The following is a 14,757-nucleotide window of genomic DNA, read 5'->3' as shown; positions in this document are numbered from 1 at the left end:
CCCTGGGCTAGACGGAGTCCCACGGGTGGGGGGGTGAGGCTGGGGCATGGCCTTGCTGTCCCTCCAGCCATGTGTGTGCCTCTGGGTCAGACCACGGCAGAACCAGCCCTGGGCTGGCTGAGCAGCCAGAGACTGAGCGCCCAGTTAGTTCTGGGGCCACCCTTGCCTGGCGGGACGCCTCCCACATCAGGAGGTGCCTGGTGAAGCTTTCCCGCAGACTGCTCGGCCTTGCCCTCACATGCGGGTGAACTCAGGCCCATGGCATCTTGACATGGGTGTTCCAATGGGTAAGGTCACTGGCATCACTCAGGTCACCAGCAGGAGACTGGAGGAAGTAAGGTCTTGAGTCTGCAGCCCAGGCTTTCCAGGGCATGGAGTCCTGGGCAAGTCTCACCTGAAGAGGGCAAAATCCTGTGACAGAATCTTTTATTGCAGTCTGACAACACTGCCAGGGGCACAGTGGAGGCCAGGGGGAAGGCACTGAGGGGGAGGGCGTGGTCCTGTGAGCGAGGGTCAGTCCATGGTCCAGGGCAGGTGAAGGCCGCAGTCTCCCATCTGGGCTTGGTACACAGCATTGAACTTGGCATTCTGTTCTGGTGTGAAGTGCTCCTGCCAGTCCCCAACAACACCTATGGGCAAGGGGCAGGGGAGGGCAGAGGCATGAGTAGCAAGGTCTTCTGAGACGGCCTAGCATGGTACCCTGGTGTTCCAGAGGAGGGCCTGGGGCACTGCATTCCTTATCCAGGCCTGGCTCAACTCCCCAAAGCGGCTCCCACCAATGCAATGAGAGGCAGCAGGTGAGCTGGGGTGCCCCGATTGCAGTTCCTGGCTCCAGCCTGGCCCAGGCCCTGCAGCTGCAGACAATGGGGAGTGACCAGTAAACAGAGGACTCACGTGTGTATTCAAGAGGCAGAGAGCGGCTCCCGTTTGCCGGCTCACTGTCCAGTGGCGGCAGAGGCCAGCCTCCCCTGCCCAGGCGCGAACCCTAGAGGGGCAAGCCGGCCAGGTGACCGGAGTGCGCATGCGCCGACGCCTCTGGCCGCTTCCCGCGCATGCGGTCTTCGTAGGGCTGTGGCCCTGAGGAGCCGGCGTGCCCCCTCAGAGGAGCCCTGAGGACCCGGCGTGTCCCCTCAGAGTCTGGGGATTCTGGACCCCGCAGCTCCCGAGCTGCTGTGCCCCGTGTGGCACTCAGGGTGGCCTGGCTGCCCAGCGCCCGCGCCCTACCTTTGCGCATGAAGCTGCTCCGCGCCGGGTCCATGACCTCTCTGGGCACCAGGCTGTAGTTGGTCACGCTGCTCTGGCTCATGAAGGCGAAGCTGCTGTGGCACAGGACCACGTCCTCCTCCTGGGGGCTCAGCGGGTGCCCCAGGAACCGGGTGAGCTTCTGGAGGGTGCTCCTGGGCTCCTGCGCCCCGAGAGGAAAGGCCGTGAGGGCACACACCGGCCAGAGCTTGGCACACGCAGATGTCCAGTGATGAGGGACAACTCCGTGAAAAAATATCCAGTATTTCATGAAAAGTCAGGGATGTAGAATGTTCCACAATGTGGAAGTAGAGTAAGCCTAAAAATAAGATGGCTAGGTGGACACAGTGGATGAAGAAGGGATGGAGGATGGACAGAATGACTGATGGACAGTCGGGCTGGGCAGGTAGATGGTACATGGGTGGGAGGGGTAAAATGGATGTGTCGTTAAGAAAAGTAGAAAAAATTTTTTTAGTTTATTATTTGGGAACTTTTCAATAAAAATGATGTGTGTATACAATTTATCATTTCAAAAGCAAAGTTACAGAGAAGGGGTGAGGAAGACAGATCTTCCAGCACCCAGGGCGGATCCAGAGTCCCCCCGCCCCCATATCTCCATGTGAGTGCAGGGAGCCCGCCTGAGCTATCTGCTGATGCTTTCCCAGGTGCATTCCGCAGGGAGCTGGGGGAACAGCAGCTGACACCCCTAAATGATGCCAGTGTCACAGGTAGCAGCTTAATGCACTGTGCCTCAGCACCAGCCCTGGCTCAACAGACTAAACAAATAACGAAGTAAGAGACACAGGCTGCCCGTGAGGCCAGCAGAACTTCTCCCATGCCTGAAGACATGGCTCATGGGTGGCAGAGCTTGCAAATGGAGGGTTAGCCAATTGAGCCCTCACCCCACACTCGTGTTTGCTCCACTCAACTCAAGCCACTTAAAATTATTTTCCCTACTTATTCTTGTCTTCATGTTAGAGTCATTGTCAACCTCTGGGAACAACAGGCGAGGACCATGTGGCAACTCCTACCCCAGAAGTTTGGACTCCTGAGCGCGTGTCCAGGGCATGAGGTAAGTAAGGCGCGTCATTAAGAAATGAACTTCAGAATCTCAACTGAACTTGAACTGTGGTTATGCAACAAGGTGAAGGAATCCACCATGAGGGGAGGGTTTGGGGAGGGGTGGGTGGAATCCCAGTACCTATAAAACTGTGTCACATAATACAATGTAATTAATAAATAAATTTAAAAAAAAAAAAGAACTTCAGGGCCCCGGCACGATAGCGTAGTGCTTAAAGTCACTCGTTGAACGTACCAGGATCCCATATGGGTGCCAGTTCTAAACCTGGTGGCCCCACTTCCCATCCAGCTCCCTGTCTGTGGTCTGGGAAAGCAGTCAAGGACGGCCCAAGGCCTTGGGACCCTGAACCCACGTGGGAGACCCCGGGCTCCTGGCTTTGGATTTGCTCAGCTCTGCCCAATGCGGCACTTGTGCAGTGAACCATCGGACGGAAGGTCACACGGGTGCAGAGTCCCAGGCCACAAAAGTGCAGCAGCTGTGACACGAATTGTTGCCCAAATGGGATCCCAGTGCTTATAAGGGGAGGGCTGGGCCCAAGGCCTATCAGTTCTGTGAGACTAACTGTTGTAGGATTCCAAAGACAGGCAGATTGAGTCCATTAACAATTAAGATAGGTGGGGCCTGGCACAGTGGCCTAGCAGCTAAAGTCCTCGCCTTGAATGCCTGGGATCCCATATGGGCACAGTTTCTAATCATGGCAGCTCCACTTCCCATCCAGCTCTCTGCTTGTGGCCTGGGAAAGCAGTTGAGGACGGCCCAATGCACTGGGACCCTGTACCCGCATGGAAGACCTGGAAAAGGTTCCAGGTTCCCGGCTTCGGGTCAGCACAGCACCGGCCATTGTGGCTCACTTGGGGAGTGAACCATCAGAAGGAAGATCTTCCTCTCTGTATATCTGACTTTGTAATAAAAATAAATAAATCTTTAAAGAAACAAAAAACAATTAAGATAGGTGAAGGTGCTTATTTAAGCTTATGAATGGAATCAGATATGGACTAAAGACTTTTGGTGGGTGAACACAATAATAAAATTTGTACACTAGGTGTGTAACATAGGGAGAATAAGGACTTGAAGTTTGCAAAAACAAATTGAATAACAAATTCTAAAACATATAACCTTCCCATCCTAATCAGAATGGGTGTCCATTCCTTTTAACCATATAAACAATATTCAAAAGAAGATAAAGAATTTAAAAACATTCTAAAATGCACACAAAACAGCTCCTGAAACCAAGCTTCATGTCCTCCCCAGCCGAATCTCACAGCTGAGTGTAGCCCTGCAAAACGCCCAACGAGGGCTATAGCAAATTGCCAGGCCTGGCAGCCCCCAGCTCTGGTGAACCTGTCCAGAAGGTTCCATAGGAGCTGGGGACCAGAGGACCTACCTGGTGCAGTTCCTCGTAAGTAATGAGCAGCATGTTGAGGTCCTGCAGGAGGCTCAGCCATCCTTTGACATGGTCAAACCAGGAGCTGTAGAAGCCTGGGGGAGAGCAGGGGCCCTCAGAGAAGCCCGGCCAGGGCTTCAGGAGAGGAAGCCCCAGGAGACCCACCTGTGCCCTGGAGGAACTCATCCATAAAGTCCTGGAAGGAGCTGGGGTCTGGCAGGAAGCTGGCCATTCTGTGGAAGTGGTAGAAGGAGACCAGCACATCCTTGGGGTGCCGCGCCACGTACACCACCTGTGGGAGAGCCCAGTGCTCAGTGCTTTCTCGGCCTGTCCTCCCCGGGTCCTGGCTGCCCTCCAGCAAAGGAAAAGGTTGAGGTGGGCACCAGCTGTGGGCACACTCCTGGGCTGGGCCTGACTGCCCTGGGACAGCTGGCCCTTCACTGTCTCAGCAGTTATGCTGTGGTACGTCTGAGGCTCCAGGGCTGGGGAGGCCCTGCCTAGGCTCTGGCTGGAGGCACCTGTGGTGTGTGTAGGCCTCCATGCATGGAAGGGCCATCCATCAGGCCAACATGGGCAACTGTCATGACCCTCTCCACCTCCTCACGGCCTGAACTGACCCCCAGCGCCATGCCATGCCCCTGGCCTGGCGGAGAAGAGGGTTGCTGCATCATAGACCCTTCCTCAGCTTAAGCTGGGATTCTGTTCATTGCTGACCCTTCTCCCCTGAACAACACCTCCAGAAGCCCATGCCTTGAGAGCCAGTCCCCCAGTCTTGCTTGGGAGGAAGGCAGAGGCCTCTTACCCGGGCCTTGGACTTCTTCAGGGCAGGAGCCAGAGCCTTGGCATGCAAGTGAGTGGTGAGTAGGCGGGGCTGGGCGGGGTCCCATTGGGCCAGGAAGCCTTGGAAGGAGATGTGTTCCAGCCAGGGCATGCGTGCCCAGTTGGGGCGGTGGTGGATGGGCCACAGGTCACCCTTGCAGAAGATGAGACTCAGGATCTGCTGCATCCATGTGGTACCTGTGCAGCCAGGCAGGGAGAGGAGCCCTGGTGAGCTGCACAGACCGCACAGGGCCTGGCCAGCTCTGGGCCTGCGGCACGCGCCACCTCCTGTGAGTCCCTGGTTGTTGCCTGTGAAATCTGCAGTGAATCTCCATGAAAGGCCATCTGTGGCCGGGGCGTGGTCAGCACACAGCTCAGCTGTCCCAGCCCTGCCCATGAGCCAGGCCCAGCTGGGTCCAGCCCAGGGCACAGGAGTAGCAAGTTCTCTCCCACAGGCCTGGAGGCTGCGAGCCCAGGTGTTGGCAGATGTGGATTCTGTTGGAGACCACATCCTTGTCCCCCGGCTGGACCATCACAGAGTGGAGGGGTTACAGGGGCGCTCTGTTTTCCAAGGGTCCTCATGCCACCTGGGTGACTGCATCAGCCCAGCAGCCTAATCTCCACATGGAGCAGGACATCCTGCAGAGAAGACAGAGGGACATCCTAGAGTGGAGTTACAGAGAAATAGCAGAGGCTGGCATGATGACTCAACTAGCTAATCTGCTGGCACTTGCAGGCACCAGCATCCCGTATGGGCACCAGTTCATGTTCCGACTAGCTGCTCCAGTTCCTATCCAGTTCCCGGCTTGTGCCCTGGGAAAGTAGTGGAGAACGGCCCAAAGTGTTGGGACCCAGTATCCATGTAGGGGACCTAGAAGAGGTTCCTGGCACCTGTTTCCTGGCTTCAGATCAGTGAACTCCAGCCACGCAGCCATTTGAGGAGTCAGCCAGTGGATAGAAAATCTTCCTCTATCTCTGTTCTCCATAATTCTTATCTGCCTTTCCAATAAAAAAAAATAAATCTTAAAATAACAAGAAGAAGAAGAAAGAGAAGGAACATCAGATATACCCTGTGACCCAGAGCAGAAACCACAGAAGCCATGACCTTCCTCCCCTCCCAGGACGAAGAACTGGGTTCCTCAACTTCTCCAACTAAAGACCTGAACTATGTCCATCCCAGCCAAGGCAGCTACAGGTGGGGCCTGAAACTGACCCGGTCAATAGCAGGCTGACCTTTAAGTGGGTGGTTACTATGGTCTTTGAGTAATGCTACAAGAAGAAAGGGTTCCCTCTCATGTGTGAACACAGATGAGAACTTAGGAAGACATACTCATCTTAGCTCCTGGTTTTGAAGTTCGGAGTACAAAATTGGATGGCCACATAGGTCTACTGTCTGATGAGGGAAATGTGGAAGGGCTGTGGGAAGCCACAAAGAGTGAAGGAGTATGGGCAGAGGACGTGAGACCACGGAGGACCATGGAAGACAGGTGTGTCAGCAGAAAACATGAGACCATGGAAGGCCTAGTGTGGACAGAGGACGTGAGACCACAGAGGACCAAGGAGTGTGGGCAGACGACTTGAGGGCATGTGTTTAGTTTGGAATCCTGTGAAGGTGACAGGCGCCCAGTTTCAAAATAAGAGTGCGTTATGTGATTCTGACCCACCCGTGAGAGGATGCAGGATCCGCAATGTCTGCCATATTGGGGTAACTCCACCTCCTTGCCTCATGCCAGCAACACGGGGAGCATCTGCTGAAACACGTGACTGTGTCTCATGGTTCTGCTTCTGCAGGTGTCTGCAGTTCAATGGTTAAAGCCCACGATGACCAAATTGTCCATCAACTTATGGAACTCACCCTTTGCATGACACTGAGGTTCAAGGGTCGTTTGTTGCTCACGAGACACAGACATTCTGGATGCACACCCATGACATTTCCTCCTGAGAGAAGCCCTGTGTGGCATGCCTCAGGGATGTCATGTGGGCTTCCCAGCCACTGTAGTAGTGTGATGGCCATGGAGGGCAACGGACAGTGTGAGAAGACTCCAGGAGGGCAGGTTCCTCAGAATAACACGCCATGTGTTAAATGTTTAAAATGTGTTTGAAAGGCAGGGAGCTTGCTCATACCTGCTGGGGCCAAGGCAGACGGACCAGGAGCCAGGAGCTCCACCCCTGTAAGCCACGGGGGTAGGACCAAGTCCTCCCGATGAGCAGAGCCAGCGCTCGCACCCGGACACTGCTGTGCGGTGCAGTTGCCCCATGTGGCATCAGCTTATGGCAGAGAGACTCTAGGCCTCAGTACCTCAGAAGGTCCGGGACGTGTGAGGAGTCGGCGGACCCTGATTCTTGTTGCTACAGGCCAGCTGGCACTCTGAGCCAGGACACACAGGGCGGCCACAGCACAGGAGGGCGGTGGGCAGGGATGTTGTGCTGACCTTGGCTAGCCAGGATGCAGATGGAGAGGGGAGGGTCGAGAGAATCAACCACGTACTGCCACTTCCCTGCTGATGGGGAAGTGCCCACTCACAGCCCAGCCCCTGGGTGTGGCCTGGAGGGAGAAGCCAGAGGGGCAGGCAGTGGGAGTTGAGATCTGGGGAGAGTGGACGGAGGACTAGTCAGGGCAGGTCCTTTGCCACCTGCTGCTAGGCCAGAAGGTCAGATCTCCCAGGAATGGGTGGGTACCCCTCCCCCAACCCCATTCCCCACACTGGACTTCCAGTCCACAGGCCTGGCTTCTGTCCTGCCACACTGGACCTGGGCCGTCCTCTGGAAACTGCAGGGCTGTGTGGGATGCCCTGTATCGGGGGCCTGTCTGAATTCAGGGTCCTGCCAACACCAAGGTGGGACTCAGCTTCCATAGAGGGAAGGGGGATGGCTGTATAGCCCTGCACCCTTTCCAGGCTTTGGGAGACCTTCTCACCCAAAGGCCGAGGGGAAGTAAACCCCGTCCACACAGAGTGGCTCAGGGGGAGTCACCCATGGTCGTCCTGCATGCAGTGTGCCCGACAAACACACACAGACCTGGCTTGGTGGGCAGGGAGCTCTGCTAGTGACCCAGAGCCAGGACACTGCAGCCCTGGAGGCACAGCCCCACAGCCACTAGGCCACAGGAGACTCTGGGGGCTCTGGACTTGGGCTTGTGCTTGACTGGGAGAGACAGAGGCCTGGTGGGTAGATGGTATTTGCCTTGCCTGGCACCTGCTCCGTCGCCCCTCACCTGACTTGGGGAATGTCACCAACAGGACGTCTGTGTCCTGGAACTGGAAGCTGCAGGCGGCCTGCAGGGACTCAGGGGTGTGAATGTACCCTGGAAAGCGGACCCCGTCGAAGACCTCCTCCGAATCCAGGCTTCTGCTCATGCTGGCCACAGGCTGTGTCCCAGGGCTCTGAAGGGGAAGGCCATGAGGGTGAGGTGGGAGTGCGGCCGGAGAGTCTGCTACCCCTGGGGCCAGGCTGGGCGCAGCTGATGGATTGGCTGCTGGTCACTGTCCTGAGTCCCAGTTGCCCTCCCTAGGTCGGCCCCAAGGCCCTGCTTAGCCTCTCCTGTGCCCCGGAAAGACAGGGGCCTGCAGCTTCCATCATGATTCCACGGCTGCGCTACAGGCAGTGGACAGACCCAAGGAATGGTCCTTGGAACCGCCTGTCTCTAGCCCGGGAACCTCAGATCAGTGGTGGGGGCAGCAGACCCTTCCGCCCTCACCAGCAGTTGCCCAGACCGGGGACATAGTGTGGTACACACCTGGCCAGGGTCCCGGAGCAGCCCCTGCCTGTCCCTGCTCCACTCCCCCCCCACCCCCCAACAGCTGGGCCGAGCCCAGCCCGGACTCACCAGTAAGTCCTCCTTGCCGCCAGACCCTGGAAAATGTAGCTCACCCACTCAGGCAGTTCTGAGGAAGCTCCTCCCTTGGAAACTCAGGACCAGAGTGGGATTGGGCTGGGCTGGGGTCGGAGGACCTGTGGGCTGGGAGAGGCCCCTCCCCTGGCCCCTGGATGCCAGCCTCACTGGGGGAGGGGAGGAAAGGAATTCGACCTCCTCCGGGAACCTGCGCACAGCAGTAGGGCCTCAGGCAGGATGGGGGTCTGTGGTCTGTGGTTTGTGGAGCTCCCTCCGCTCTGGGGGGACGGGAAGCCTCCTGCTCCTCGTAGCTGCCCTTGGAGGCAGTGGGCGGCACTGCATCCACTGCAAGTCTGGCCACATTTCCTGTTCCTGTAAACATGTCTCACCACCACAGAGTTCCCAGTAACAGTAGAGAAGGAGTCCTTGTGCCCACTTGGACTCCCCCGCTGCTGCTCTGTGGACAGAGTTCTGTAAGATTAACACACACACACTTACACACGAAGTTCTATAAGATTAACACACATGCACCTGCCACCCCCACACATTTCTGTCTTCCAGGCCCTGCGGTCCTTTACCTCCTGGGCTACATTGTGTCCCTTTCGCTCCCCATTGCTGTTTCTGTAGTGTTGCTGCCCAGCCACTCTCATATCTAGCCCTGCTAACGGCCAGGTGTGTGTACACTGCTGGGCTTCACCCCCGAACCGCCTCCCCAGACCCACTTCAGATGGCAGGAGTAGACCCTCCCTCCCTCTAACATACACCTTTAATGTGAGGGTAAAGTGGGGCAGGCTGGTGGTCCTCTCTGTGCAGGGTGTGCTCCTGGTTGTCTTGGGGAGCAGTTCTCACAGATGGGTGTACACATGTCCCCCAAACCCAGCTGTATCTGGTTGGGTCAGGGCTCTACCTTGCAGAATCAAGCAGTTGCCTGCTACCCTCTCCCCCTCCCCGATTACATCTACAAAGGTGGGATGTGCCTTCAGAAATCATGACGTGGGTCCCCAGCCTTGTCCATGCCCTCACCTCATGCCACAGCTCATGATAGAACAGCCCAGACCTTGTCAGCTGTGCTGTTGTTCTGGGCGGGCGGCCATGACCACCAGGTTTCCTCTGCACCTTCCTGTGGTCAGCTCTGGTCCATGCTTGTCTCCTCCTTCCCTCTCTCCTCCTCCACCTTTCCCTCCCCTGCCCCCTCCCCCTCCTTCTCCCCCTCCTTCTCCCAGCTCTCAGGCAGGTAGGATGGCCCAGTGGCTAATGTTTGCCTTGCAAACACCGGGATGCCTTGTTGATACCAGTTAGGGTTTTTCTTTCTGCTCCTGGTACCTTGCAAGAAGGAAGTGCAGGTGCCAAGAGTGCCCAAGCCCAAGGTCACATCAAGACTGACCATTACTGGGCTCAGCACAATGACGCAGCGGCCGAATCCTCGCCTTGAATTTGCCAAGAACCCATATGGTCGTCGGTTTGTGTCCTGACTGCTTCATTTCCCATCCTGCTCCCTGCTTGTGGCCTGGGAAAGCAGTGGAGGAAGGCACAAGGCCTTGGGACCCTGCACCTGCGTGAGAGACCTGAAAGAAGCTCCTGGCTTTGGATCAGCTCAGCACAGTTCACTTGAAGAGTGAACCAGGAGATCTTCCTTTCTGTTTTCTCCATCCCTTGGCATTTCCAATTACTTATTTACTAATAACATTTTTTAAAAAGATTTATTTTATTTTCATTGCAAAATCAGATATGCAGAGAGGAGGAGAGACAGAGAAGATCTTCCGTCCAATGATTCATTCCCCAAGTGACCGCAACGGCCAGTGCTGTGCCGATTCAAAGCGAGGAGCCAGGAATTTCCTCCAGGTCTCCCACGTGGGTGCAGGGTTCTGAGGCTTTGGGCCGTCCTCGACTGCTTTCCCAGGCCATAACAGGGAGCTGGATGGGAAGTGGAGCTGCCGGGATTAGAACCGGCGCCCATATGGGATCCTGGTGCATTCAAGGAGAGGACTTTAGCTGCTAGGCCACCGCGCCGGGCCTTAGTAATAACAATTTTTAAAATTTATTTATTTTTATTGTAAGGTCAGATATACAGAGAGGGAGACACAGAGAGGAAGATCTTTTGTCAGCCGATTCACTCCCCAAGTGGCTACCACAGCTGCACTGAGCCAATCCGAAGTCAGGAGCCAGGAGCTTCTTCTGGGCTCCCACATGGGTGCAGGGACCCAAGCACCTGGGCTGCCCTCCACAGGGAGCTGGGTTGGAAGTGGAACAGCTGAGACTTGTACCAGCATCCATATGGGACACTGGCATCTCAGAGACGGAGCCTTAACCACTATGCCACCATGCTGGCTCTCCCTTTTCTGGTAAGTTATCCATGATTCGTGAAACTCCGGCAACAAATGAGCTATTTGCATTTTCTGTCTACCCGTTATCTCCAAGGTGAGGCAGCCTGGCCCAACCCTGACACTAGTCATTAAAGAGTGAGCAGCAGGTATAAGGTGTCTCTATCTCTTTCTCTGCCTTTCAAATAAATAAGATCTTAAAAAAAAAAAAAAAAAAAAAAAAACACAAAAAGCTTGCTGCTGTCACAAGTCCACTGCATCATGAGTCCACAGGTGAGTACGCCCCTGTTTGTCCCAATAGCAGGCTTCTGGCCGTGGGGCGGGACTTCTGTACCACGTTGGAGGGCTTGGGGTTACTGTTTACCCCAATAGAAGGCTTCTGGCCATGAGGTGAGGGGGACACCTGGGTCCCACGCTAGAGGGTTTGGGGTCACTGTTTACCCCAACAGCAGGGTCTGGCCGTGGGGGTGGGACACCTGGGTTCCACGTTGGAGCATCCAGGCTTCAGATTTCAGCTTCCTCTCCATGCACAGCCTGGGAGGGAACATTTGAGGACTGACCTGCCTCATGGCAGACTCTGGCAGCCATCATGTTCATGACTGTGCAGGAAATGGGACTGGCTGGCTGCCCAGGAGGACCAGGATGCTGAGAGGAGAGGGCCGACCAGAGGCCCATGTTATCTCCCCTGCTCTTCCTCCTTGCTCCGCCTTCCCACAATACTCCTCTGGCATTAGGGAGCCCTCACCCTCTTGCAATACCTGGGCAGAGAGGCAGGTGGTAGGGTGGGACTGCCTGGTTGCAAAGTCTGACTAGGGAAGCCCCGGGCAGGGATGGCCAGGGTGGGGCAAGGCTGTGTCACAGAGGCCAGGGTGAGTGGGTGTGGTCACTGGGCCAGGAGGCTGCCCAGCGGGGTTCCTGGGGCTAAAGGTGAGAACCCAGTCCCAGTGTCTATCATTTACCAAGGACCAGCAGCCCAGACTGCCACCCCAAGCCGCCTCTGCCCAGGGGTTTCTCCCTTGCTGGACTTTCCCTAAAAACCTTCCTTGGTGGCCAGTTGTGGTGCCACAAATGTGTGCACACCATGTGGACAAGACTTTCTGAGAGAATGAACAAGCAAAAGAAAACCAGACCATCTGTGTAGGGACCCAGCAGATGTGATTCTTGGAGCTGTGTGTGAGCTTAGACTGACGGGAACTTGGCATGAATGTGACGTGTGGGAGTGGGAAGGAGAGTGGTGCAGCCCTGCGTGTGGGGGTCGTGGATGTCCACCCTCAGGGGCCTGCACTCGGTGGACATGAGGGGGGCTCGGCCTCCTGGCACATGGATGCCCCCAAAGGAGTCTCTGGAAGATTGTGTTGGTGGCCTTGAGTGGCAGGGAGGCATCATGCCAGGGGAGGTCTGACTTGAGAACCCTCCAGGAACCTGTGACAGCAGGGCTGGTCTCCAAGGATGGATGGGCTCTCCCCACTGGGGGCAGAATGGTGGTGATCTGCACACAGCTCTGGAACCCTGCAGCCTTCCAAGAAATCTCCGCCTCAAGCCCTGAGCATGAGATGGGCACTTGTAGTCCGAGCTGGGAGAGAGGCCATGGCTGCTGTCCAGGAGCCCCTGCGTTGTCTGGATGCGGCCACCAGAGGGCAGCAGCCTCAGGAGCCAGGCAGCCAGATGGGTGTGTGAAAACCTAGCAGGAGTGTGTGTGTGGAGTGGGAGTGGGACCCGAAAGCCCTGAGGCACCCCACTTCTCCACTGGCATCTGCCAGTGTCAGGCCAAGCTCCAGCCCCTGGACACCTCATTATCAGCTGCACTTCCAGCCCGGGTGTGGGAGGCAGGCGGTGCCAGGTTCCCTCGCATTACCAAGGGCAGGGCCAGGACAGGGACCTTTATCAGGAGAGGAATCTGCCGATGAGCAACTGATCAAGGTCAGGCTCAGGCCTCCACCCTGTGCCGAGACAAGTCACAGGACGCTCTCTGAACTCTGCAGGCGCTCTGCACGCTCCGATGCTCCTAGCAACCAAGGCTGCCACAGGTTCAACCCTTGATGCCTGTCTAGACAGCCCTACCTCAGCTGCTGCACCACCCTCACCGCCCAGCCGGTCCCCAAGCAGGCAGGCCAACTGGAAATAAGGGTACCACCCTCAGGGACCTGCTCTGTGCCTGGTCTGTTCCAGGAGACAGCACACACAGACAACTGTTGGGGCTTTGCTGCCGGCAGCCCCAGGCCTGAGCAGAGCCATGAGCAGTCCACTGGGAGGTCACCCTGTGGGAGGTCACCTGCAGGTTCCAGAGAACAGGTAGAACTCTTTCCTGCATGGGGTCCCTGGTCCACGGATCCCACCCCACACCCAGTGTCCGTGGCTGCAGGGCAGGCCCAGGCCTCTGACACCAGACCACCCCACTCAGTGTGGACTGGACAGTTTGGCCCACTTAGCCTTGTTCCCCAGCCTGCGCTTGCTGCTCCCAGTTCAGAGACCCTGGGTCTCCTCCCTCCCTCATGGTGGTGCTTAGCGTGTGGATGGGAGGGGTGGGAGACAAGTGGCTGCAGCTCCAGGAGGGCTGGGGGTTGAGGGCCCTTGGTACCCATCCCCAGGCTGTCCAGGGATCCACCCAGCAGGAGCCCGGAGGCGCCCACTCCCTGGTGGGACCTCTCCAACTCCCAGACTCCCTACCAGCTGCTGGCAGGATCCACCAGGGAGCCCCTCCTCCCAGAGCTCAGCCTCCAGCCCCGTCACAGACCCTCCCTGATTTCGAAAGTCCCTGTGTTGTCCAAGAGGACATTCCAGTTCCTGAATGGTTTTGTCCCTCCTTGTAGTTGGGAATGGGGACAGATCAACCACCAGCAACCCTCAAAGAGAAAAATGGGGCTCCGAGCCCCTGGCCCCGCCAGAGCTACTCTCTGCTGGGAATGGAGAACTGACCGACTGTCTCTCACATTAGGTTTTCCTCCCCAGCTCCTGACCAAACACTGAGAGGGATACCCAGCTTGCTGCTGGGGACCCCAAAGCCTTGGCACCCAGCACCGTCCTGGCAGGGTGCGCCATGCGTCCTGAGTCCGGCGGAGCCCACATGTGTGAGGCATTAAGCTCACTCCCGCCTTCCTGGTGTGTTTCCTGAAGGAGGTGGCTTTTCTGTGACTGGAGAGCTGGGGGAGGGATCCCCAGCTGTGGCCTGGCCAGCGGAGGCCCCTGAGGCAGAGCTGCAGAGGCTGCAGCCAGGGAAGCACCCTTGTGTTCTGGTGAGTCGGGGGTTTTGGGCCAAGGGCAAAGTCACAGGAGGTCGGGGGAACTTCACAGTTAGCAGGCACCTACTGGGTGCCTGGCCAGGACCGCCTTGGCACCTGAAAGCCCAGGGATCCCAGACGAGGGTGGCCAGTGGGTGACTGTCTTGGGGAGGGGTAGGTGGCATGAGGAGCAGCTCCAATGCCCTGAGACCCCCTGTTCCCGATGGAGGGGCTGTGAGGGGGTCATCTGAAAAGAGTGGTGGTTTGAATAGGGTGAAGGAGGACCTGGGGAGCCCAGATTTTGTGGCTGCTAAGGAGCTGGAAGGAAGTTGAGGGAGGGAGATGGGCTTACGGCCAGTCCCACTGTACATGCTGCAGGCTTGTGAGGTCTCTACGCCAGTGTCTATCGGGGCCAGCTGGGAGACTGAGGACCATGAGGTCTACACAGCTGGACATGACTAAGAGCCATGAGGTCTACACAGCTGGGCATGACTGAGGACCATGAGGTCTCCACAGCTGGGCATGTATGCCTGGGTGTGCTGGCCTTGGGGGTGTCTGTGTGGTGCTGTCTGCAATGAGCTGGAGGGGTGGGACTGTGATGCTTGTCCTGAGGGTGATGGCGGAATTTGAGTAAAGCTTTATTCATTTGAACATCAGAGCAACAGAGGAGAGAAATTGCTCCCCAAATGGCTGCAACAGCCATGACTGCTTCAGGCCAGAGCCAAAGCCTGGAGCTTCTTTGGGGTCTCCCATGTAGCTGCAGGAACCCAGGACCTGAGCCATCTCCCGCTGTTTTCCCAGGCCAGTTAGCAGGGAGCTGGATCAAAGTGAAGCAGCTGAGCCTGGCATGTCTGTGGAGT

At 56.9% G+C, this 14,757-nt stretch overlaps 2 protein-coding genes across 2 annotated transcripts in view; one reads left to right on the top strand and one right to left on the bottom strand.

The window, feature by feature from the left end:
- The window catches only part of SPG7 (SPG7 matrix AAA peptidase subunit, paraplegin), a 60,594-nt gene that overhangs the window by 36,850 nt on the left and 8,987 nt on the right, over positions 1 to 14,757 (top strand). The window lies entirely within an intron of this gene.
- On the bottom strand, positions 514 to 7,882 carry LOC101535528 (sulfotransferase 2B1-like). Its single transcript, XM_004584095.2, has 6 exons — positions 7,741 to 7,882; positions 4,510 to 4,724; positions 3,873 to 3,999; positions 3,708 to 3,802; positions 1,225 to 1,405; positions 514 to 629 (listed from the first exon to the last, which is right to left on the bottom strand). Exons 1-6 carry the CDS (start codon positions 7,880 to 7,882, stop codon positions 514 to 516), a joined length of 876 nt encoding a protein of 291 aa, XP_004584152.2.

The sequence above is a fragment of the Ochotona princeps genome, chromosome 16 (genome assembly GCF_030435755.1).
Source record: "Ochotona princeps isolate mOchPri1 chromosome 16, mOchPri1.hap1, whole genome shotgun sequence".
Taxonomy (NCBI): domain Eukaryota; kingdom Metazoa; phylum Chordata; class Mammalia; order Lagomorpha; family Ochotonidae; genus Ochotona; species Ochotona princeps.
This window is presented reverse-complemented; position numbering and strand designations above follow the sequence as displayed.